Source organism: Grammomys surdaster, unplaced genomic scaffold (genome assembly GCF_004785775.1).
Source record: "Grammomys surdaster isolate TR1022 unplaced genomic scaffold, NIH_TR_1.0 843, whole genome shotgun sequence".
Classification (NCBI taxonomy): domain Eukaryota; kingdom Metazoa; phylum Chordata; class Mammalia; order Rodentia; family Muridae; genus Grammomys; species Grammomys surdaster.
The window spans coordinates 5,130,654-5,152,325 of NW_021605262.1; the positions used below are offsets into that span (position 1 = coordinate 5,130,654).

Below are 21,672 nucleotides of genomic sequence, written 5' to 3' on the forward strand. Positions count from 1 at the left end.
GCCTTTAATCCCAGTACTTGGGAGGCAGAGGCAGGCGGATTTCTGAGTTCAAGAGTTCGAGGCTAGCCTGGTCTACAGAGTGAGTTCCAGGACAGCCAGGGCTACACAGAGAAACCCTGTCTTGAAAACCCCCCAAAAAAAGTCATCACTAGCTGCCAAGATGCTACACATTCCTACCTTTGTCACTAGTCACATACCTTTCTATGCACATGTCCTATATCCTCTTATAAAAGGCCAGTCCCTCCTCTCTTCGCTTTACCCCCCTCCCCCTTCACCCAGAAGCAGCCTCTGGATTCTCCCTCCCTAATAAACCTCCCATGTGATATCTGTTGCATAAAGTGACTTTATGGAATCTCTTGCTTAGATCATAACAGCCATCAAAACCAACAGATAGGTAAGTAATCTGATATCAATGTCAATATTATTTGTAACAATTACCTCATACTCCCTAAGGGCTCAGTTACCAGCACTAGGAATTTACCTGAGGGTCTTTAGCCTTTAATTCTGTGTCAACAATAGACACCGACTGAACATTTCTGGTTAGAAAAGGCTCATCAAACTCTGTCCATACATAATCTCCAAATACAATATTATGCCTGTTGAGCAGTTTGTAAACATTCATCTTTATATCTTCTTTTTTTGCAGTGCTAGAAAGGTAAATAAAACATACAAAAAATATCTTAGTTAAGAAAAACACTAAAGCATAGCCAGATCTGGCTGTAACTTCAGCATGCAGGAAGCCAAGACAGAAGAACTTATTTCAAACACACAAACACGTACATACACACATACACCCTCCCTCTCTCAGACCTTACACATACACAAGAAAGTCACTAGTCAAGATCAGGCTTGGCAGTGTACTGTCTTGGAATCAATTGTAGGGACCCAGGCCTGCAGTCACACCATCAACCACCCTTAGGCTCCCAATTAAAAAAGGAGGTGCCACTAGTTCTTGACACACTACTATGAAAATTAATAAACATTCAGTGTTTGGGACAAGCCTGAAACATAATGAGCATTCAATCCATGTTAGCAGTCCTTTTAAGGAAAACCTGAAAATGCACAGCTGTAGGGTCTAACCTGGAGTACATACGTAATTCTGTAACAGGAAATCTGCCACCAGATTGTGGCTTAGCAAACTAAATACTTATTTTCACCTCCCTGCTCTACTGACATTGCACTTTCTTGCACCCCTAATTGACTAGAGATCTCCTCCGTCGCTCAGCAGGTGCTGTCATGGTGCACATCATATCACTCATTGTTAGGCTGTGCTCCATGTCAAGTCAGTTGAGAGCTGCGGCGTCCTCCCAGATACTGTGGGACGGTGGTAAGGTCTGTATAGGATATGCAGCAATATAAGAGGTGAAACTCAAGAGTAATGTGTGGTGGGACGGAGGGCAAAGTCGGATCATGCTGTTAGGGCCAACTGACGTGGGGTGGGGTCGTGTCAGGTCATATTTGGGTGGGGGTTAATGTCAGGCTGCTCGGGTCGTGAGAAGTGGGGCCGTGCTGAGGGGTGGGATCCTAAGAGTTGGGGTAAAGTCGTGTTATTCGGAGTCACGCGTGGTGGGGTCGCGCCCCGCGTGGTAGGACTCCGTATAGCTCACCTTCCGCTGCGCTGCAGAACCTCCACATGGACCACCGGCGACTCGGCGACACAGGGAAGCGCTTGCTTCAGGTCGCCCACTGCCTCGTCCATGGCGACGCCTGCCGGAGCCGAGGGAATGCGGCCGGAGTGAGGCCGAGGTCGTCTCCCTGCGCCCTGTGGGGCAGCTTTCTTAGTTGTAGGAGGATCCACCTTGACTAAGTTGCCGGCAAAAAGCACTTCCGCCGCCCGAGCGGCGCGGCGCCTCACAACCCGCTCCGCCCCGCCCCGCCCCGTCGAGCTTCGAATCTGCCGCGCTCTGCGCACCGCCCGACCCTGACCCGGAAGCACTCGGCGGAGGCGAAGGAGCCACTTCCGACTGGCGCAGGTCGGGCTACGGGCAGCCGCTTCTCGCCGGATCCCGTACTACCTCAGCTATGGGCAAGAAGCACAAGAAGCACAAGGCGGAATGGCGCTCGTCGTACGAAGGTGCGGAGCCCACGGACCGGGTCTAGGTGGCGGGTACTGGCGGGAGAAGGCGTTCCAGGGGAAGGGCGTGGTCTGCGCTGGGCGGGGTTGTGAAGGAGGTGCCTGACTCGGGCGGGGTCCCGTGAGGAGGAGCTTAGAGCCAGGTCTTGTAAAGTCGTAGGAGGGGGCGGGGTTAGGCCTGAGAAAGGGAATCTGCTGCGAAGAAGCCTTAGGCTTCTTTTTGGGTCCTGTAGCCACTGGTACCAGGAAGATCCGAAGCAAAAAGAGGGCTTCCGTGAAGGAGTTGCGGTCTTGGGTCTCAGGTCTGGTTGTTTTACTTTCTCCTGGTAGGAAGGACCCTCAAAATCCTCAGTGGTGATTCTGTGGTTTCAAAGAGAGGACTGAACACAGTTCTGTCAGTTTGAGATGACATCTTTTCCCGTAGTTTTAACAACTCCTTGCTGTCTAGATTCACCCACAGGGGTGCAGTTATTTCTACTCAGCATTTTGCAAGTCTGACCTATGGTCCGTGTGCAGATTATACAGACACACCTCTGGAGAAGCCTCTAAAACTGGTGCTCAAGGTGGGAGGAAGTGAAGTGACAGAACTCTCAGGATCTGGCCACGACTCCAGCTACTATGATGATCGGTCAGACCATGAACGGGAGAGACACAGAGAAAAGAAAAAGAAAAAGAAGAAGAAGTCAGAGAAGGAAAAGCACCTCGATGAGGAGGAGAGAAGGAAGCGGAAGGTAAAAGTTCAATGGCCCAATGATGCCTGGCTATATCTGGGCCATTGCCACAGTCTTGGGCTTCCAGGGCATCTTCAGGTGATGCCTGTCGAGTGTCAGGAATGGATCTTCTTCCCAGTCTGGGGAAGGCAGAGATGTACAGGGCCTGCAGTACCGATCTAAAAGAGCTCTGGCTGTTCTGTCCCCTCTGTTCTTTGATACTTATAGGAAGAGAAGAAACGGAAGCGGGAGAAGGAACACTGTGACTCAGAAGGGGAGGCTGATGCCTTTGACCCTGGGAAGAAGGTGGAGGTGGAGCCACCCCCAGATCGACCAGTGAGAGCCTGCCGAACACAGCCAGGCAAGACCCTGTCCCTGTACATGAGTTTCCTACCTCGTCCATAGCATGGTTATCTAGCTGTTGGGGACATTTCACAAGCTAAAAATGGGTACATTTTCTTGAAGACTGGTAAAACAGACACATCGATGCCAGAGACCAACTTTAAATGTTCTGCAAAACCTACCGTATTTTTATTTGGTTTGTTAGTTTTTTTTTGTCACCGTTGATTTTATTTTTGTTTCCTTGATACAGGGCTTCTTTATGTAGCCCTGGCTGTTCTGGAACTATCTCTGTATACCTGGCTGGCCTTGAGCTCAGAGATCTGCCTCCCTCTTTCTCCTGAGTATAGGATTAAAGTTATGTGCTACCACTCCCAGTTTATCTATAATATTTTTAATCTGGTTAAAGTTTACCATTTTTTAGTGTAGAAGTTTAGCTTTATCTGCTTTACAATTCCAAACAGCACCATCAGGTTAGTCCACTACACCACTCACATAAGAAACACATGTATCTTGGAAACATGGGTAATCTTCCTTGGGAAAAAGAGACCCCAATACAGGCTCTCATGGTAGGTCTGAGTTACTTAAAGTGACCTCAAGATGGCATGTTGGAAGCTTGAAGTCTTTGGTAAGTTTCTGACCTGGGCAGTCCCTGCCAGGGATGACATTTCAGCTGGAATCTCAGTCTTGGCTCTTGGATTACCTGGCTCCCAGCCTTCTTGTATAGAACTCCAGGTTTCTGTGTTTAGGCAAGAATGTCTTTTCCCACATGGAGAGAAACTGAGGAGGCTGAATGTTGGAACATAGATCAGGAAAGCTAATACTAGAATCAGTTACCATGTGATTGTGTGTCCAGGTGGTAATTTTTCTCTTTTGAATGTCATCCTTTGACTTTGGATTTGACAACCCCTGAACTGGAAAAGCCTGATAGGCTTTGAGATATGCTGTGTATCCCTTTGCCAACCTGCCTGTGTTGGGAGCTGTGCCCAAGCTCTCAATTCTTGTTTAGGCTTCAAATGCCGTGAAGTTTAACACGCAGATGAATATGGACCTTTCTAATGAAGGAAATGAAGTCTTGCTGTTTGATTTTATTCCCTTGCCTTTCTCTTTATAAACTCAGCTGAGAATGAGAGCACACCCATCCAGAGGCTTCTGGAGCACTTCCTCCGCCAGCTACAGAGGTAACCCCGTGTCCCACCTGTCATCTAGCAGGGCGTGGGCAGCCTGGGTGCAGGTTACAACTTTAGGGCCAGGGAACTCGTATGCTGTGTTCCTCCTCCTTTCCCATCTGAAGTTAGCATTGTGGTGTTGCCTCCAGAGCATTGCCTGTCGTGGGTAGCGCTGGGTGGGATAGTGTCATTTTTTTGTATGTAAAATATGTGTTACAACCTTAAAAAGGCATACATGTTTTCCCACTGAACTTTTAAGAAGCAAATTTAAATTTTAGCCAGTTATATAAATCTTTGGATTGTAAAAATTTTTATGTCACTTAGAAATTGAGACTTTAGAATTTTTTTCACTTTGAAGCTATTTCTGCTTTCAGAAAAGATCCTCATGGATTTTTTGCTTTTCCTGTTACGGATGCAATTGCTCCTGGGTATTCAATGATAATAAAACATCCCATGGACTTTGGCACGATGAAAGACAAGATTGTGGCTAATGAATATAAATCAGTCACAGAATTTAAGGTAAATGAGTTTTACTTTCCAAAATAATGTTTGTAAAACTGTGTGTGCATGCATGGTCCTGCATGTGGGTATGCTTGTGCCCTCTCACATAGTGAGCGCTATATACCTCAAGTCATTTTTATAATTCTTATAGATGTATTTATTTTGCTTTGCCCGCATGTGCGTATGTGTACCAAATGTGTGCTTGGTGCCTTCGGAGGTCAGAAGAAGACACTGAATCTCCTGGAACTGTAGTTACATGTAATTGTGAGCCACTGTGTCAGTGCTGTGGAATCAAGCCTGAGTCCTCTGTAAGAACAACAAGAGTTCTTAACTGCTGAGCTATGTCTCTATCCCCCTCAGGTAGTCTTTAGTTGCAAGTGTTTGCAGAGGACTGTTCTGGGTAGGTGACTATTTGCTAGCGTTAAGGGAAACAGTTGCTTGTCAGCAGAGAACTGGAAGCTGGATTGGATGGTGTGTGATGCTATGAATGTCTTCCTTTCTTCTGTTGAAGTTTCTGTCCTGGCACTGGCAGGACTTGTTTCGGTGGGCAACAATGTGCCCAATTTGAGTAAGTTTGAAAGTAGGTATTTTTAGAAGCATGTTTTTCCTAATTCTTAGTTTTTCCTGTACTAATTGCGTACTTTCATTTTTTGTTACTTTTAGAATTTTTTTTTTTATCTCTTGGCTGCTTTCCTTTTAATCCTTTGCTTCTTGATTTTGGCTTTGTGAGTTACAGATTACTTAGTAGCTTGGCAAGCAGGAAAAATGAGTGCATGATGATAGTCTAGTGTTTTGGGAGGAGCATCACATCATGCTTAGTGTTGGAAAAGTTTGATTTTCTGTTTTTCATGCAAGATGGTTATGTTCATGTTCCTACAAGATAGGAAGAAAGGCTGGAGGAGAGAAGGGATCTTAGAATATTTGTACAGTCTCTCATAAAATCTACATATTAATAGACAAAAGGAAATTGGAGACTTTGGCCAGTTTTTCACTGGGAAATTCCTCACGCACTTAAAAACTCATGGATCATTATGAAAATTTCTCTTGAGTTATTAAAAATCAGTCTTCCCAAGTATGTTTTTTGCTCCATTTCATTCTTTCTCTCTGGCATCATTTGCCAAGTATGGAGAACTTTGCTATCGATTATGTAGCAAATTACTTGTTTCTTTTTCTTAGGCAGATTTCAAATTAATGTGTGATAATGCGATGACGTACAATAGACCAGACACCGTGTACTACAAATTAGCCAAGAAGATCCTGCACGCGGGCTTTAAGATGATGAGCAAAGTAAGAAACCCACTAGAGCAATGGCACTGAGCTGAAGTCTTCTAACTCTCTGTGCCTAACAGGCTCACAATGAATGACACGCTTCATCCATCCGCCACACCCAGGTGCCAACCCCTGCTCTAGACTGCCCTATCCTCCAGGCACTGCCCCTGTCTGCACCTTCATACAGCCTAGAGGTGCCGTTACATGGGGCTGATGAAAAGTTCTGGATCTAGGATCAGTCTTGCTGGATTACAGCCAGCCCTGTGGTCTTTGCTTTGTGGGGCAGCCTCCCTGACCCTGGGCACTGCAAGCTTATCTTTGGCCATTCCAAGTGGCTTCCTAGACCTATACCGTAAACCAGGCTGTATGAGCCACATACTGGCAAGGGATACTTGCTGGGCTCCACCATTCCCTCACCACCATCTCTGGGCCATACCTTGAATGCTGAGCCCTCGCAACCATTCCCGCTGCAGCGTCTGGGAAGGTGGCGATTAGGCCAGGTGAGGCCGTGGCCATCCCATGCCATCCCATCGTCACGGCTCCGTGGCTGAGGGAGAGGTAAAGTCCTGCTGCTCTGTCCTTTCTGATTCTAGGAGCGGCTGTTAGCTTTGAAGCGCAGCATGTCGTTTATGCAGGACATGGATTTCTCTCAGCAGGCAGCTCTCCTGGGCAGTGAAGACCCAGCAGTTGAGGAACCTGTTCCTGAGGTTGTCCCAGTACAAGTAGAAACTACCAAGAAATCCAAAAAGCCGAGTAGAGAAGTTATCAGGTAAGGCTCTGTGGGAGGTGTTGGCTTGTGGAGCTGCTGGCTACAAGCAGGACTGCAATGCTTTGCCCAAGCAAGGGCAAAGGGAACCTGTGGAGCATCTCAGCCTGGATGGAGGAACATGGTCTCTAAGGATTCCTAAAGTTCCACGCTGCCCCCTTGGTGTGTAGCCCAGGGGCCTTGAACTGGATGCCTTCCTGGCACGGGAGCTTGGCCACCCTGTTCTGCTTGCCCTAAGAGTGAAGTGATTGTATCACATAGGTGATATAGCCTATCTCTTGTGTATATTTGCAGACTCTGGATCCTTCAGAGCAGTTCTGTGGTAAGATAGCCACTCATCACATGCTCTCATGCTACTATCACAACTCATGCTGTTGATAAATGTGAGATGCAAGGGGACTGAGACCACCCTCCTGTGTGCCGGCCATACACACGCCCTGGGATCCACAGGCCCATGAAGTTATCTCTGCAGTGCATTTTGCTAGCTTGTCATTACTGTATGAAATACTTCTACTTGCTAATATTCATTCCTTTAGTATATGCCCTCCATACATACCACCTGGTAATGACCTGTGTTCTTATCTGTGCAGAGCACAGATGGTGTAAGTCCGCTCTAGTCACCACCACTTGCCATGAGATGGTGTCTGTAAGCTGAGTTCTGTAGTGCTATAGGGAGATGGGTAGCCTGGTGATGAGCATCAGGAAGGTCAGGGTGCTTCAGACATAGCTCCCTGAAGCTTTGTTCCTGTCCATCAGGCCACAGCTGATTAAGGGACCTTCAGAGGCCTTATCTATGTCTCACACCAGAGGAGTTACAGAGTGCCCCTTTGTCTCATGGATGCTGAACACTGAGACAGAATTGTTGTTACCCCTTCGGTAGCAGACCCCAAGGAGCATTTAAGCAATCATAGGAAGTCGGAGCCCTTTGTGGTTTTTTTCCTGTCACTATCCAGCATGTGGTTACCCTGATTGTGGTTTGAACTCTATTGGGTGACTCACCTGAGTAGCTCAGAGTGAAATAATGAGTACTGTACAAGTGATGGTTGGGAGGTCTTAGCTATATTTGTACCATATACTTCTCTTGGGGTCTGTGACCAACCTGTGGCCATGTGAGGTTGAGAGAAAGCCACATTTTCCCAAGGCAGGCTCCCTCTCAGCAGACAGGTCTTTCTGATGCACTGCCCATTGTCCTCTCTAGGGACACCCGCTGCCGTCTGTTCCCTTAGGTTCCTTCAGCCCCACAAATTGCCGTGGATTTTCCAAGTTTCTAGCTAGTGGCCTTGTCACTAAAATTCTGCCTTCATCTGTGGGTTCCATGGCTTTTAGATAGAATGGATAGTTGTGCAGTTTTTTCTGAATTCCCAGACTTTAAAGTCCATCAAATGCTACAAATCATGTGGACCTGTCAGTGCCATTGCTGTGGAACTCTGGTGAGGGACATTTTTATCCTGTGCTGGACTTTTAGGGAGCAGCTGTGGCTGTTATAGGGCCATCTTCTTGTTGCAACATTTCTTATGCCAGGGCAGAGAGGAACCTGTATGCCTATTTCTACTGTCTACAGGGGACAGGCTTCCACCAAGTGCCTGCGCTTCTCACTTTGAGTCAGAACTATTCCTCCATGGGGAACCCAGGGCTTCCTGCAGCTCACCCTTACCACAAATGTGACACTGAGTAGAGGAGACTGTGTCACGTTTCCTTTCATACCTATGCAATGTCTGTCACTTTTTCTGTTTGTAAGAAGACTTAAAAGTGTTTCTCTGGGAAGGAGTTCTATTTGATTTGTACTTTTTTACTTCAGGTAAAGATCATGATTAGAACGTGTAGGAATGCCACGGGAAGTGGAAGGATTAAACTCCACCCAGTGCTGCCTCTGCAAGGGAACTATTCATAAAAGCTACTACTGTTGGAAAGCAATGGGCTGGACCTGTGATGACACTTGATTTTCATGCCTTACAGCTGCATGTTTGAGCCTGAAGGGAATGCCTGCAGCCTGACAGACAGCACGGCAGAGGAGCATGTGCTAGCCCTGGTAGAGCACGCAGCTGATGAGGCTCGGGACAGGATTAACCGGTTTCTCCCAGGTGGCAAGGTAGTATCTGTGGCCCTCCCCTGAAGGCCATGTCATTTGGCCTGACTGTCAAGTCTTTGCAACCAGGTACCACCACCAAAACTGGAAGTATTATGGTCTGGCCAGAGTATCTCTGGGTCCCAGGGGTTTAAGCCAGAGTCAGATCAGCTCTTTGGTTGTCTTGGTCTTATTTCCTCAGTAGGGTCTGAGATCACTATGCTGGCAGGACCACCATGAACTTGGAATATGGTATGTCCCCACTACATCTAGCTTTGGTTGGGGCCACTTCTGACTGACCCTGTTGCTTTAAGAGGCCTTGATAGCCAGGATTCCCTAAAAGTAAAGCCTACTTCATAGTAAGTACTCACAGGGGTGGTGTTAGCATTCCACTTCTTTGTTCATCTATGGCTCTCTCCTTCTTGTGAGCCATTATTATCATAGATTATTGCTGGATGTCTTAATGCAGCTGTCTACAGTCCCAGCTATGGCAGAGAGATCCACCCATCTGTTGCCTGCTTCTCTGTAGAGCAAGGTGCTACCACTCTCAGGGCATGTGCTAGCCCTGGTAGAGCACGCAGCTGATGAGGCTCGGGACAGGATTAACTTTTCTAGTACAAGTTGATCTAGTGCATGTTAAACTGAGCCTCCACTGGACCTGACGTAATCTAAATCTTACTATCTCAATGTAAGGTCCATCTTAACAGTAACTAGGACTTTACTTTCCTTCTCATATCAAGTCTTCAAAATGTGCATTACGTTTTAAATACTGAATATTGAAATGGCAACATTTTGGACCCTCCAATTATAGGACATGCCTTAAGCTAGTTAAAGGTATGGCTCAGTGGTAGAGCTCTCGCCTAGCTCAAGTAAGGCTATATGTTCCCTCCTTAGCATTTCAAAAAAAAATCCAGAATTAAACAGAAACCCATAAACACCTTAAAGTTAGTTTTGCCTGTTTGTTTGCTTTTGTAAATATGCCTATTAGAAAGTTCAGCATTAGCTATATAGCTTGCAGGCAGTTTATGCTCCTGCTGTGTTCCACCTCTGGAATTAGCTATTTCTCTGGAGAGCCTGGATGCTTCAGTGGTAAGAAATGGATATTGTCTTAGTTAGGATTTCAGTTGCTGTGATGAAACGGTGACCATAAAGCAAGTTGGGGAGGAAAGGGTTTATTTGGCTTGTACTTCATCATCAATGGAAGTCAGAACAGGGACTCAAAACAGGACAGGGACCTGATGCAGAGGCAGTGGAGGGGTACTGCTTACTGGCTTGCTCACTGTCTCAGGGTTTTACAGCTGTGAACAGACACCATGACCAAGGCAACTCTTTTTTTTTTTTTTTTTTTGGTTTTTTGAGACAGGGTTTCTTGGTTTCTCTGTATAGCCCTGGCTATCCTGGAACTCATTCTGTAGACCAGGCTGGCCTCGAACTCAGAAATATGCCTACCTCTGCCTCCCAAGTGCTGGGATTAAAGGCGTATGCCACCACTGCCTGGCTGGCAACTCTTATAAGGAAACTTTAAACAACTTTAATTGGGACTGACTTACAGGTTCAGAGATTCAGTCCATTGCCATCAAGGTGGGAGCATGTCAGCATCCAGGCAGGCATGGTGCAGGAGGAGCTAAAGAGTTCTACAGCTTCATCTGAAGGCTGCTAGGAGAAGACTGCCTTCCAGGCAGCTAGGATGAGGGTCTTAAAGCCCATGCCCACAGCGATACACCTACTCAAACAAGACCTACTCCAACAAGGAGTAGATATATCTACTCCACACTTCCTAATAGTGCTACTCCCTGGGCCGAGCATATACAAACCATCAGACTTCCAAGATCGCCAGGCCTGGGATGACCCTACCTACCCTGGGCTGAGCCTCCCACACTGACACTGAGAAAATGCCTTATAGCTGGATCTTTTTGGTTTGGTTTGGTTTTTTGGAGGCAGGATTTCTGTGTGTAGCCTTGGGTATTCTGTAACTAGGCCTGTAGACCAGACTAGCCTTGAACTCACAGAGATCAGCCTGCCTCTGCCTCCCAAATGCTGGGACTAAAGGCCTGTGCCACTACCTCCCGGCTACAGCTGGATCTTATGGCGGTGTTTTCTCAATTGAGGTTCCCTCCTTTCAGTTAACGATAGCTTGTGTCAAGTTGACACAAAACTAACCATGACAGATATGCATGTGGTGGGTAAAACACTGTTAAGTAGAGGCAGGAAATGTACCTGTGTATATACACAGTGTAATTATATTGATAACTGTGTTTGTGTATACTGAAATCTTTGCTGTCTGGTGAAACTTCCTGTTCCCTCCAATATCTAAGGCCACTTCAAATGGCTTTTTAGTGTATAGTACTGCGTAAGCCTGGCCCTAGTCCCCTAGATATATTGTTGCTGCCCTCTCTCCTGGATCTGCCACCTCTCCTGCCTCTGCCCTACTTGTTATGTTGCTCTCTGACATTCTCCCAGGGGCCTCCACAATCACAAGAGCTCCCTCTTCCTGCATTTGGCCAGTTTTCTGAACCATCTACACATGTACACCTTCCACACCCTGACACACTGTCCTTGCATACGACTGCAGTGACTGGAAATAGTCAGGCCTTTCGTGGTAGGTTTTGAGTGGAGTCATGTTTCTAGAGATGGAGGCATAGACCACTCACTGCAGAGTGGTGTGATGCTTTTACCCAGCTGTCATTCTTCAGTCTCATTTTGTTCTGGCTGACGAATGGTTTTAAATATTTGCTTCTAGGTCAAGGCTTTTATTTCAGAAACTCTTTGGAAGGGGAAGGGGTCATGTGCCTCAGCAGTGCTTTGACTCTGTGTGTGTGTGTGTGTGTGTGTGTGTGTGTGTGTGTGTGTGTGTGTCTGTGTCTGTGTCTGTCTTTGTGTGTGTGTGTCTGTCTGTCTGTCTGTCTGTCTGTTTCCTTGGTCACAATCAGATATATTTAATCATGAACAATTGGCCTTAATCACAAGCAGGCCATTCTTCAGTCCTTGAGCATGTGAGAGGGAGTCTCTGGTACTTTCTCATGGAGAAACTGGTGGAGATGTGACTAGCATATCACATGTCTCTGGTAGATGTTACTACTGGGGGATGACACTTGGCTGCTTGCTACTTCCTTGCAGATGGGGTACCTGAAGAAGCTTGGAGATGGAAGTCTACTCTACAGTGTGGTGAATGCAGCTGAGCCTGATGCTGATGGTGGGTGCTCTGTGCAGGGCCTCAATGCCTGCACATTGTCCTCTGAACTCTGTACATGCTCTGAGATGCGTAGTATGTATCACACATTCACATGTCACCACTACTGGTAACGAGACTGCAGAACAGTTGCCTGGCTTCCGTGTGCACAGTGAAGCCTGTGGTATGCAAGGAGCTAGGATGTCATCAGGCCTTTATTGGGTTTCTCATCATGGAGATACATTCTTAAGGGCTGAATGCCACTGATAATGTAGGAAGGTTTTGTCTTGAGTTCTGCCAGCACTTCTTCTTCATGGCCTATTTGCTGACCTGCACACTTGAAGCTCAGAAAAGGAAGGTTGGATGAACATGTCAGGGCATGTCTTAGTTGGAAACATGAATGCTATCAGCACACCAGCCTGGAAGGGTATTTCATGCATTGAAACATCTTGATAAGATAGCAGCTTTGCCTGTGAATGACTCCCTGGGACTACAGCATGCCTACAGACACACTTGGAGAGGGTGGGACATGGTGGATGTCTCTTTTCCTGTTTTGCCTGAATTTCTCCTGAAGAGGCAGACATCTCCCTCAGCTCTTCAGCTTCTAAACATGCTTGTATGGAGCCCTTTGTCATCAGGGTTGTTTAATTTTTTCTAGTGTGTACAGGATGGACACTCTGATTTTAACTGTTAACTCAGTGTTAACTGAGTGAGCAGTTTGCAAAGGTGAAGGTGTTACTGGCATGATAGCCCCAGACATGATAGTGTATGTGTGTGCATGTGCATGTGTGTTTGTGTTTGGGGCCAAGGGGGACAACATCTGTTAAGCATCATCTTCTTGTTCTTTTTCTGAGAAAAGGTCTCTGATGGTCTGGAACTCGCCCAGTAGGGTAGGCAGGCACATGGTGAGGCCCAGCAATCTTCTTATTTCTACTTCCCCAACACTGGGATTAGAAGCATGCACCATTGTGTCTTATTGCTATTATTATTTTTTTTTAATAGGAATTTGGGGGATTGAACTCAGAAGCTCATGCTTACAAGGCAAACACTTTGCCAATTGAATCATCTGTCTGTCTAGCTCTAGACATGATTTTTCCCCCCATAGTGTTGATGTCAAGGCAATTACAGAATCAAATTGAAATGGTGTTAGTTTTAAGAATTATATTTTGCTTTTGTAAAATCAGTTTTAAAATAAGTGGATATTGTGGCATACCCATGCCCTACTCCTCTGAGTCTAAGGAGCCATAGAGAAGTTGCTCACCACTGAGCAACTGAGCTGTGGCCATGCCCTCCTGATGGTTCCCTCTCTCCTGTGTCTTCTACAGAGGAGGAGACACACCCTGTGGACTTGAGTTCACTGTCTAGCAAGTTGCTCCCAGGTTTTACAACACTGGGTTTCAAAGATGAAAGAAGAAATAAAGGTAAGCACAGTGACTGGTGGGAACTCTCGAGCTGAGGGTGGCTGGGCTTCCTCCATGATTTTCCTCATGGTTTTGTAACTGTGTCTAGAATCTGTTTAGTTAGTTAATCAACATTCCAAATGCCGTTCCCCTCCTGGTCCCCCCTTTATAGAGTCCCTCCCCATCTCCCTCCCCTTTGCCTCTGAGAGGGTGCCCCTCCATCCTTGTGTCTCCCTATCCTGGTGTATCAAGTCTGCAGGATTCAGATTTTTAAGACAAATGAAGTTCCTTTAAAGTAGGTGGATTAAAGCCATACTCGGTGGACTGTTCTCACTTTACGTTCTTCTCCCCACTGATGGTGAGTTTAGACTGTGCTCACAGGCTTCCTCTCACAGGCTGCCATTCCCTCCCTTCACAGGAGTCTTAGTTCAGGATCCTGCTGGTTCTTATGGAGGGCTTCATTTCTTACATCAGACTTAATCTTAACCATTTGCAGGGTGATAATGCTGCCTAGCAGCCAAGAGACCTAGACAGTGGTGGTTGTGGGTGGCATGGCCTAAGAGAGGGGCAGGTACATTGGTGTTTGTGATGGTCTACATATATAATGGGTCTTCTAGTGTGTTTGGAATGTGTGGTTGTACATATGTGGTAATATGTGTGCTTGTGTGCTTGCTTTGACCTGTTCATGTGTTTTAGTACATATGTGTGTCCGAAGACTTGCTTTGGTGTGTGCATATCTGTATGTGCACAGGTATGCACTTTAGGACTGGAGAACATTCAAACTCATGCTTCTTTGTGGAGCTGAAAGAAATATCACTTCTTTTCCTCTCAGAGGCACAGTGGCCATCCTGGTCTGAACCTAGAATTTGCCTTGATGACATTTCTTCTGCCTTTACTCAACTACAGGCAATATAATGAGATGCCCATTCTAAGGGGAACATGCTTCGAATTGGCGTTTCACTGCCTGTCTGTAGTTATTCTGTCTTGAGTGGTGGGAAGGGGCAGGGTGAACATGGGGTTGTCCTTTTCTGTGTCATTGCTTCTTCTCTTCTTTGTCGCTCCCTGGGTCCCTCGCCTTTACTGTGGCTTTGGAGAATGAATTCAAGATAACCTGTGCGCCATAAGCTTTGGCCATGCTTCCTTATCCCCTTCAGTCATGCACAACCTCTGCTTGTTTGATATTTCCTCTTGGTACAGGAGGCTTGGAGCCTCACTAGAGGGCATTTTCTTTTTGGAATGATATTTTCTATATCTCTGAGTGTTAGAGACTGTATTGGTTGGTTTTATGTGTCAACTTGACACAAGCTAGAGTCATCAGAAAGAAAGGAGCCTTCGTTGAGGAAATGCCTCCAGGAGATCCAGCTGTAAGGCATTTATTTTCTCAGTTAGTGATCACTGGGTAGGGCCCAGACCACTGTGGGTGGTGCCATCCCTGAACTGGTGATCCTGGGTTCTGTCAAAAGCAAGCTGAGCAAGCCATGGGTAGCAAGGCAGTAAGTAGCACTCCTCCATGGTTTCTGCATCAGTTTCTGCCTCCAGGTTCCTGTCCTGCTTGAGTTCTTGTTCTGACTTCTTCCTGTAATGGCCTATGATCTGGAAGTAAGCCGAAAACAAAAAACAATCCTTTTCTCTCCAACTTGCTTTTTGGTCATGGTGTTTCATCACAGCAATAAGACAGAGAGCAACCTTCATTTGGACCTTCTGTGATGTGTGATCTACCCACATCTTCCCCCATCTCAACTCCTCCCTTGATACTGTTCACACTTTGCTTTTGAGATGTTGCTTGTGTTTGATTCTCAGCTCAGCAGTTTTTTCCCCAGGAAGCATTGATTACAAGGAAGAGTGCTTGCAGCTGTTGTCCAACAAGAGAGAGAAGCAACACTGTAGCAGAGCGCAAGACATGGCATGCTTGCCACCATAGTGGATGTCAGTGGAGGTTGAGAAACACTGAGCCATGGAGACATAACCTGGTTTATGGTTATAACCCTGGGCAAGAGTTATCCTGTGTGGGCTCAGGTCCTGATTCTGCCAGAGGGGGTTCATGAATTGGCTGGTTCCAAGAACCACTTCCACTTGTCCAAGTTCATCTCTACCCAAGGGCCAGTCTTTGCTTTGTAACCCTTGTCCCATAGGTGTGAAATAGAGTGCTGAGTAGGTACTGCAGTTACCCATGAGCAGTTTCTGCTGCTGTGTTTGTGTTCAAACAAGAAGGAAAAAGGAAGAACCGGGCGTGGGCCCAGGTTATGATCACCTGGAAGGAAAGATGGCTGTGACCATGCTGGGTGTGCATTGAGCATGACTCTGACCTGGCCTCTGCTTCCTTCTCTTTAGTCACATTCCTCTCCAGTGCCAGCACTGCACTTTCAATGCAGAACAACTCTGTTTTCGGGGACCTGAAGTCAGATGAGATGGAGCTTCTGTATTCTGCCTATGGAGATGAGACTGGTGTGCAGTGTGCACTGAGGTAAGTCCAGTCAGACACATATGTGAGAGCTGTTTCCTGTAAGTAGCTTGGCCCTGCTGAGAGCCCTGGGAATAAAGCACTGGCAATAAGGTGGTGTCAGCACAAACTCCAGTACTGTTCTGCCATAGACCTGCCTTGCAGTTCAGCACAATTTGAAGAAGGCTGTGATCCAGACTAGCATAAATGTATGTGTGTTTAGCAAACAGAGTATACTTACAAGGAGTTCTTTTTCACAATTGTTTTGAGATATATTTCCTAGTGACTGTTAGTCAGCTGGAGCCACAGTAATCAAGTTCCAACACCTCGCTGTGCTGAAAACTGATGGTCTGAGGCCCGGGTTTTGACAATCTTGGTTTTATACAGACACTATCTTCTCTCCTGTCTTCACACAGCCTTTCCTCTATCCTGATCTCTTGTTATAACACTAGTCAAATTGGATCAGCAACTACCCTACTGACCTCTTTTCACCTTAATCACTTCTCAAAAGTCTCCAAATATAGTTACATTCTCAGGTGCTGAGGTGAGGACTGAAACTGATGAACTTGGATGGAGTGAGGTAGGATGGTGGAGGCAAAATTCATGACAGAGCCTGGGATTCAGCATTAAGACTACAATTGTGAAGCTAGAGAGATGGCTGTCAAGATCTGTTGTCTATACACATGGTCAGGTATCACAGATGATGGCCTGTATTTTGTCAGTGACTTGGTTTATCTAGGATTAGCTCTGGGCCTTGCTTGTCTTGCTGAAGAGTCTTCAGGATATAGGAGCCTTAGGCTATCCTTGATGCTTTATTCTATGGGATTTTTGTTCTCTGCCTACATTGTAAATTTTATTTATTTTTAACCTAACATATTCATATGGTTCAGAAATCAAAGTGTACCAGAAGGTGTGCCCTGAGTTTTACCCCTATCGCTCCATATGTGCCCACTCACCACATTTATGTTTCCTGCTGCTATACTTCTGAATGTCAGACTGTCAGATGTAGACAGCCCTCTTTAGAGATTAACGAGTGTATCTTCTGATTTTATATGGATCTGTGTGCCTGCATGTTATTGTCTTTTGTTTTTTCTTTAATTTTTCTGGAGATTTTTTTTTTTTTGCCATGAACCTCTTTGAAAATTGTTAGAGAGCCATCAGTCTAGTGCCTCACACATATGTAGGAAGCTCCCAGAGGACTTCTGGAATCAGCATCATTGTCACTGTTGGGGCGAGTCTTGAAATTGGAATGTGATGCTTTTTCAGTGCCTTCCATCACACAGTTCCCTTCTAGCCTGCAGGAATTTGTGAAGGATGCTGGAAGCTACAGCAAGAAGATGGTAGATGACCTCCTGGACCAAATCACAGGTGGCGATCACTCCAGGATGATCTTCCAGCTGAAGCAGGTGGGATTTCCAGTTGATGAGCCCTTTTAGGCACAGGCCCTGGTCCTGCACTTGGGCCTGCTCCTGTGCAGAGCGCCTATCCAAACCCCTAGAGTCCAGGGAGATGGGCTCTTGAGGTCATTGCTGCCTGTTCTTGGCACATTGAGCTTTAAAAGTTCTGCCGTTAAGAGCTGTCTTTTAAAAAAAAGTTTGGCAGTTCTCTGTCATGTCTTCCGTAACCAATGCCCATGTTCCTTTCACTGACATCATCATTATTCCTCTTGAAGTGTGTGCTGTTTTCCTACAACGCAGATGTGAAGGCTGAGCTTGTCTCAGCTCTTGTATGTCTTTTGCCTTTACCTTCGAAACTTGTCTTCTCTTGGCATGGGTCTAAATGGACTTTTCTTTCTACTCTAACAAAGACTGACAGTAGTTGTTTCTAAGGAAGCATCTGTGGCCCTTTGTGTCTTTACTTTCTGTTTGTGATGTCTGTCAGGGTTGACACTAGGCTTGACACACTATAGCCTGAGGCCAGTTCAGACCCACAGTATGTATATTCACAAGCCAGAGATGTGTTTATGTTCAAGTTAGATAGGTATGTACAATGTGTTCCTGCTGGACAGTGCTGGTAGAATTATTTCTCTAATACTAGGGATCAAATGCAGGGCTTTTTACATTCTAGACAAGAGGTGCGTGCGCGCGTGTATGTGGGGTGTGTGTGTGTGTGTGTGTGTGTGTGTGTGTGTGTGTGTGTAGTGCATATGGATGCCAGAGGTCAACTGCAAACATTGTTCCTTAGGTAAGGGTCTCGCTGATCTGGAGCTAGCTGGGTGGGCTAGGCTGGCTCTTCCCATCTGACTGCCTCTGCTAGAACTACAAGTGGACACCATACCCAGCATTTATGTAGGTGTTCTAGGGCTCCAACTCAGGTCCTCATGCTTGAAGCAAGTACTTTACCAACTGAGCTATTTCCCAAGTTCCAAAAATTTTGTTTTCTTCATTTGAAGATCATTGATCTTCATTTTGGCAGGAAGTTGTTACTTGTGATCTTTAGTCTAGGACAGGCATCATTCCAAGGCTGTGTGACCATAATGCTAAAGAGTGGTATTGCTGGGTCTCTTCTCAATGGCCAAAGTTTTCTAGAAGGTCTCTGTTCTGGCTAGGTGGAGTTCAAAAAAGTATCTGTCCACACTAGCTCTGAGACTATTTTGGCCCATGGCTTCCATAGCTCTTGGTCTGGCCTGGTAGTCTCCTTTTTGTCTAAAGAGATGGGCATAGCCCGGCAGTGGTGGTGCACACCTTTAATCCCACTACTTGGGAGGCAGAGACAGGTGGATTTCTGAGTTCGTGGCCAGCCTGGTCTACAGAGTGAGTTCCAGGACAGCCAGGACTACACAGAGAAACCCTGTCTCGAAAAACCAAAAAGAAAAGAAAAAAAAAAAAAAAAAAGATGGGTATAGAAATCTTGTCTCATGAAGACTTCAGCCCTACCAGCCGTGTGCTTGGCTCCTGTTCTGGTTGTCATCTTTTACTTGTGTTTCTTTCCAGGCCATTTATTTAAAGCCTTTTCCTTACTACTTTGTAGATGTGCAATGCCTGGTGTACATAAAAAGACAAGAGGGAAAATTTTGAGAATCAGTTCTCCCACTGTGGGTTCCAAGGCTGAGCTCAAATTGTCAGGCTTGAGCAGCAAGTGCTTTTACTTGATGAGGTATCTTGCTGGCCCAGCATATTGCCATTTTTACCCAAACTTTGTCTGGTATGGGCAAGAAATTGCTCCCTGTGGTCCTGAAATGAGGTTGTGCTGTTGGTGAGTTCTGAATTCATTGTCTAAGGATAAGCTCTGTCATTAGGGTTGAATAATTTTATGCATTCAACAGCAGTTAAAAATGGCACTGAGTACTCAAGATATAATGCTAGAGGAACCATCTGCAAGGAACAGATGGTAAAATAAAGGCCATGTTTCTAATTAAAAGTTGGTGAAAATAATTGCATAACTAAATCTCAGAAACAATGGGACCAAATTCATGGGTGTGGAAGTGCACGCTGAATGACCCTTTTTGAGGAATGTGCACAAAAGGAGGCTGTTTTTAAGGTCATGCTCTTACCAGTGCACAGGATGAAGGTACATGTATTCATCCCATTTCAGCAATGGGTAGATGTTACTACTGCCTCTATCATACCCCATCCTATCTCAGGTACTTGGTCATGTTCCAGGCTAAACAACCAGGCCTGCTTTTCTCAGGCTGCCCATTTTGGTTTGCTTTAAGCATTCACTCTGATGTAAATTTGGGGATTTTCTTACCCAAGTCCTCCTTCACCCCAACCCCAGCATGGTATTTGAGCACTTGGCTGATACGGAATAAGTTGACCAGTCATGGTCTACCTTGACTGCCACCTGCAAAGAGTCTCTTGTAAAAACCTCTGCTTCAGCCATGCATGTAATGAGGCTTTAATGAGCCATAGGCATATGAAAAAGCCACTATTAGTGTAAGGTGAGTGAATTACTCTGTAGTATAAAATTACATTAGAAAGACTTGTTCCTATCTTGTTACTTTTCAGAGGAGGAGCATCCCCATGAGACCTGCAGATGAGATGAAGGTGGGTTTCCCAAGCATGTGAGTAGAAGCCCAGCTTTGGGGTTTTTGTGGTAGTGGTCATTAGCCATTGCAGTGAGTGGCTGGACAGCCTCCTGTTTCTGTTCGGGCTGCTTGTATCTAATGAGGGACTTCAGTGGCACTGTTCTTCCCTTGTTTACGTATGTTGGTGACCTGAACAGAGGGCTGTAATTTTCTAAGCTTAGAAACAAGTTCAAAGCAGTCAGCTAGGAGGGTGGGGACCCTTTTCCCTCTGTGACTTGACATGGTTGGCAGCACTATGGGCTTGTGCTGTAATGTTTTCTCACTGGGCAGCAGTGACCTCTGTACCTGAGGTGATCAATCATGGGGTTGAGTCTCAGATTACAGGGAATACTCTAAGGCCTCAGTATGGGGACATGACAGCAGTGGGCAGAACCCCAGAGGCTTGGGGAACTGTAGTATCACCATTTCCGAGAGAAAAAGCTTTGGTTTTGGAATCTGCTGTATTGCTCCTGCAAGTGTGGTGGTGGGCCCTTGAGTTCCATGTGTCTCCTTGGCCTCCTTGTGGCCTACCTCCCATATTCCCATAGTGCTAATGATTTCCCTAAGAAGTTAGCAAAAGTTGCTTGTTCCTAGTAGAGAGGAAAGCTGTCAGAGGTGTGTTGATCTGAGTGGGTCTCTGGACATGGATTTGCACTTCCATTAATAAGCTTTGATCCCTTATTCCTTGGGGTGCAGCCACTAGAACAGTGTTCATGTCACTTACTGAGAGGTGGCCTCAGCTCTAGCACATCCTATAGGCTTACATAGCCTGCATTAGCTGACATTTGTGCTGTCTGTTAGTTGATGTTTTTCTCATCTTCTGCAGGTTGGGGACCCACTGGGAGATAGTGGTGGCCCTGTTCTGGACTTCATGTCAATGAAACAGTATCCTGATGTCTCCCTGGACGTGTCCATGCTCAGCTCTCTTGGTGAGGCATCCAGGGCACGATTGTATGTGGCTTCTTACATGGACTCCATCCCTCCCTGTGCTGTGAGATGCCATAAGAAAGCATCATTCGGTTTATCTGTGTTTCATGGGTTGCCTTGGCAAATAACACAACCAAGGAGAACCTGTGGAGACTCAAAACTTACCACTAGTCAGAACAGGAAACACTCTGGGGCTGTGGTTAGGGCCTAAACTTTACCCTCACCATATGGGATCAGATACTGTCTCCAGGGAACAATGTCAGAACTGGAGGAAGAGGACGCCCAGTTGATGTCTGCTGGCTGCCCTGTGAGTTAAAAACCCAATTGAGCCTGTCAGAAGTATTGTGCGACTTAGTGATGAAGGGCTTGCTTAACATGAACAGTGCCCTGGGTTCCATCCCTTTTACCAAAAATACCAAAACCAATTAAAACCCCAAACTAAACAAACCACCAACAAAAGCATTGGTTTGTAAGAGACTAGGAAATAAAAATGTATGTGTGTTTTCTTCAAAGATTCCCTTGGTCAGACTGTCACATTTGGACTGAAGTGACTTCTGTCACTGATATCAGTCAGGTCTTGGTGTGTGCCACTCTGAAGAGTAGCTCCAAATAGCAATGACTGTGTATCCCTGTGCCTTTCTGACTTGAAGCTGTAACTGGTAGCTGAGATGCTTCAGTGCTGATCTTGTACACGGGGTGTCAGCTATGTGTCAGCATGCTCATGACCTGAAGGGTGAACCCTCTCTCTACTGGTAGGAAATGCTATCTTCCATGAGGTGTATAGTATCTTCCATCACATAAAATTGATGACAGCTAGGAGCCTTGACAATGTTTTGT

General features: G+C 46.0%; 2 protein-coding genes across 9 annotated transcripts in view; one reads left to right on the plus strand and one right to left on the minus strand.

Moving 5' to 3' along the window:
- Trip13 (thyroid hormone receptor interactor 13) overlaps positions 1-1,890 on the minus strand; it is a 55,706-nt gene extending 53,816 nt beyond the window's left edge. Inside the window, exons 1-2 of one of the 2 annotated variants that reach the window (XM_028782735.1) lie at positions 1,608-1,796; positions 482-647 (exon numbers count right to left, since the gene is read on the minus strand). In XM_028782735.1, coding sequence (XP_028638568.1) covers positions 482-647; positions 1,608-1,699 — 258 coding nt within the window. In that variant the 5' untranslated portion in view covers positions 1,700-1,796. Of the gene's footprint in view, positions 1-481; positions 648-1,607 lie in introns of both variants that reach the window. The other variant, XM_028782734.1, reaches the window with a different exon arrangement.
- A 55-nt stretch (positions 1,891-1,945) lies between these two features.
- Brd9 (bromodomain containing 9) overlaps positions 1,946-21,672 on the plus strand; it is a 28,797-nt gene continuing 9,070 nt past the window's right edge. For 2 of the 7 annotated variants that reach the window (XM_028782706.1, XM_028782707.1), the window contains exons 1-14: positions 1,960-2,074; positions 2,591-2,805; positions 3,013-3,145; positions 4,244-4,304; positions 4,667-4,811; positions 5,970-6,080; positions 6,656-6,831; positions 8,785-8,917; positions 12,011-12,086; positions 13,388-13,483; positions 15,794-15,926; positions 17,197-17,308; positions 19,850-19,888; positions 20,735-20,837. In XM_028782706.1, coding sequence (XP_028638539.1) covers positions 2,023-2,074; positions 2,591-2,805; positions 3,013-3,145; positions 4,244-4,304; positions 4,667-4,811; positions 5,970-6,080; positions 6,656-6,831; positions 8,785-8,917; positions 12,011-12,086; positions 13,388-13,483; positions 15,794-15,926; positions 17,197-17,308; positions 19,850-19,888; positions 20,735-20,837 — 1,585 coding nt within the window. In that variant the 5' untranslated portion in view covers positions 1,960-2,022. Of the gene's footprint in view, positions 2,075-2,590; positions 2,806-3,012; positions 3,146-4,243; positions 4,305-4,666; positions 4,812-5,969; positions 6,081-6,655; positions 6,832-8,784; positions 8,918-12,010; positions 12,087-13,387; positions 13,484-15,793; positions 15,927-17,196; positions 17,309-19,849; positions 19,906-20,734; positions 20,838-21,672 lie in introns of all 7 variants that reach the window. The other 5 variants (XM_028782709.1, XM_028782711.1, XM_028782708.1 and 2 more) reach the window with 5 other exon arrangements.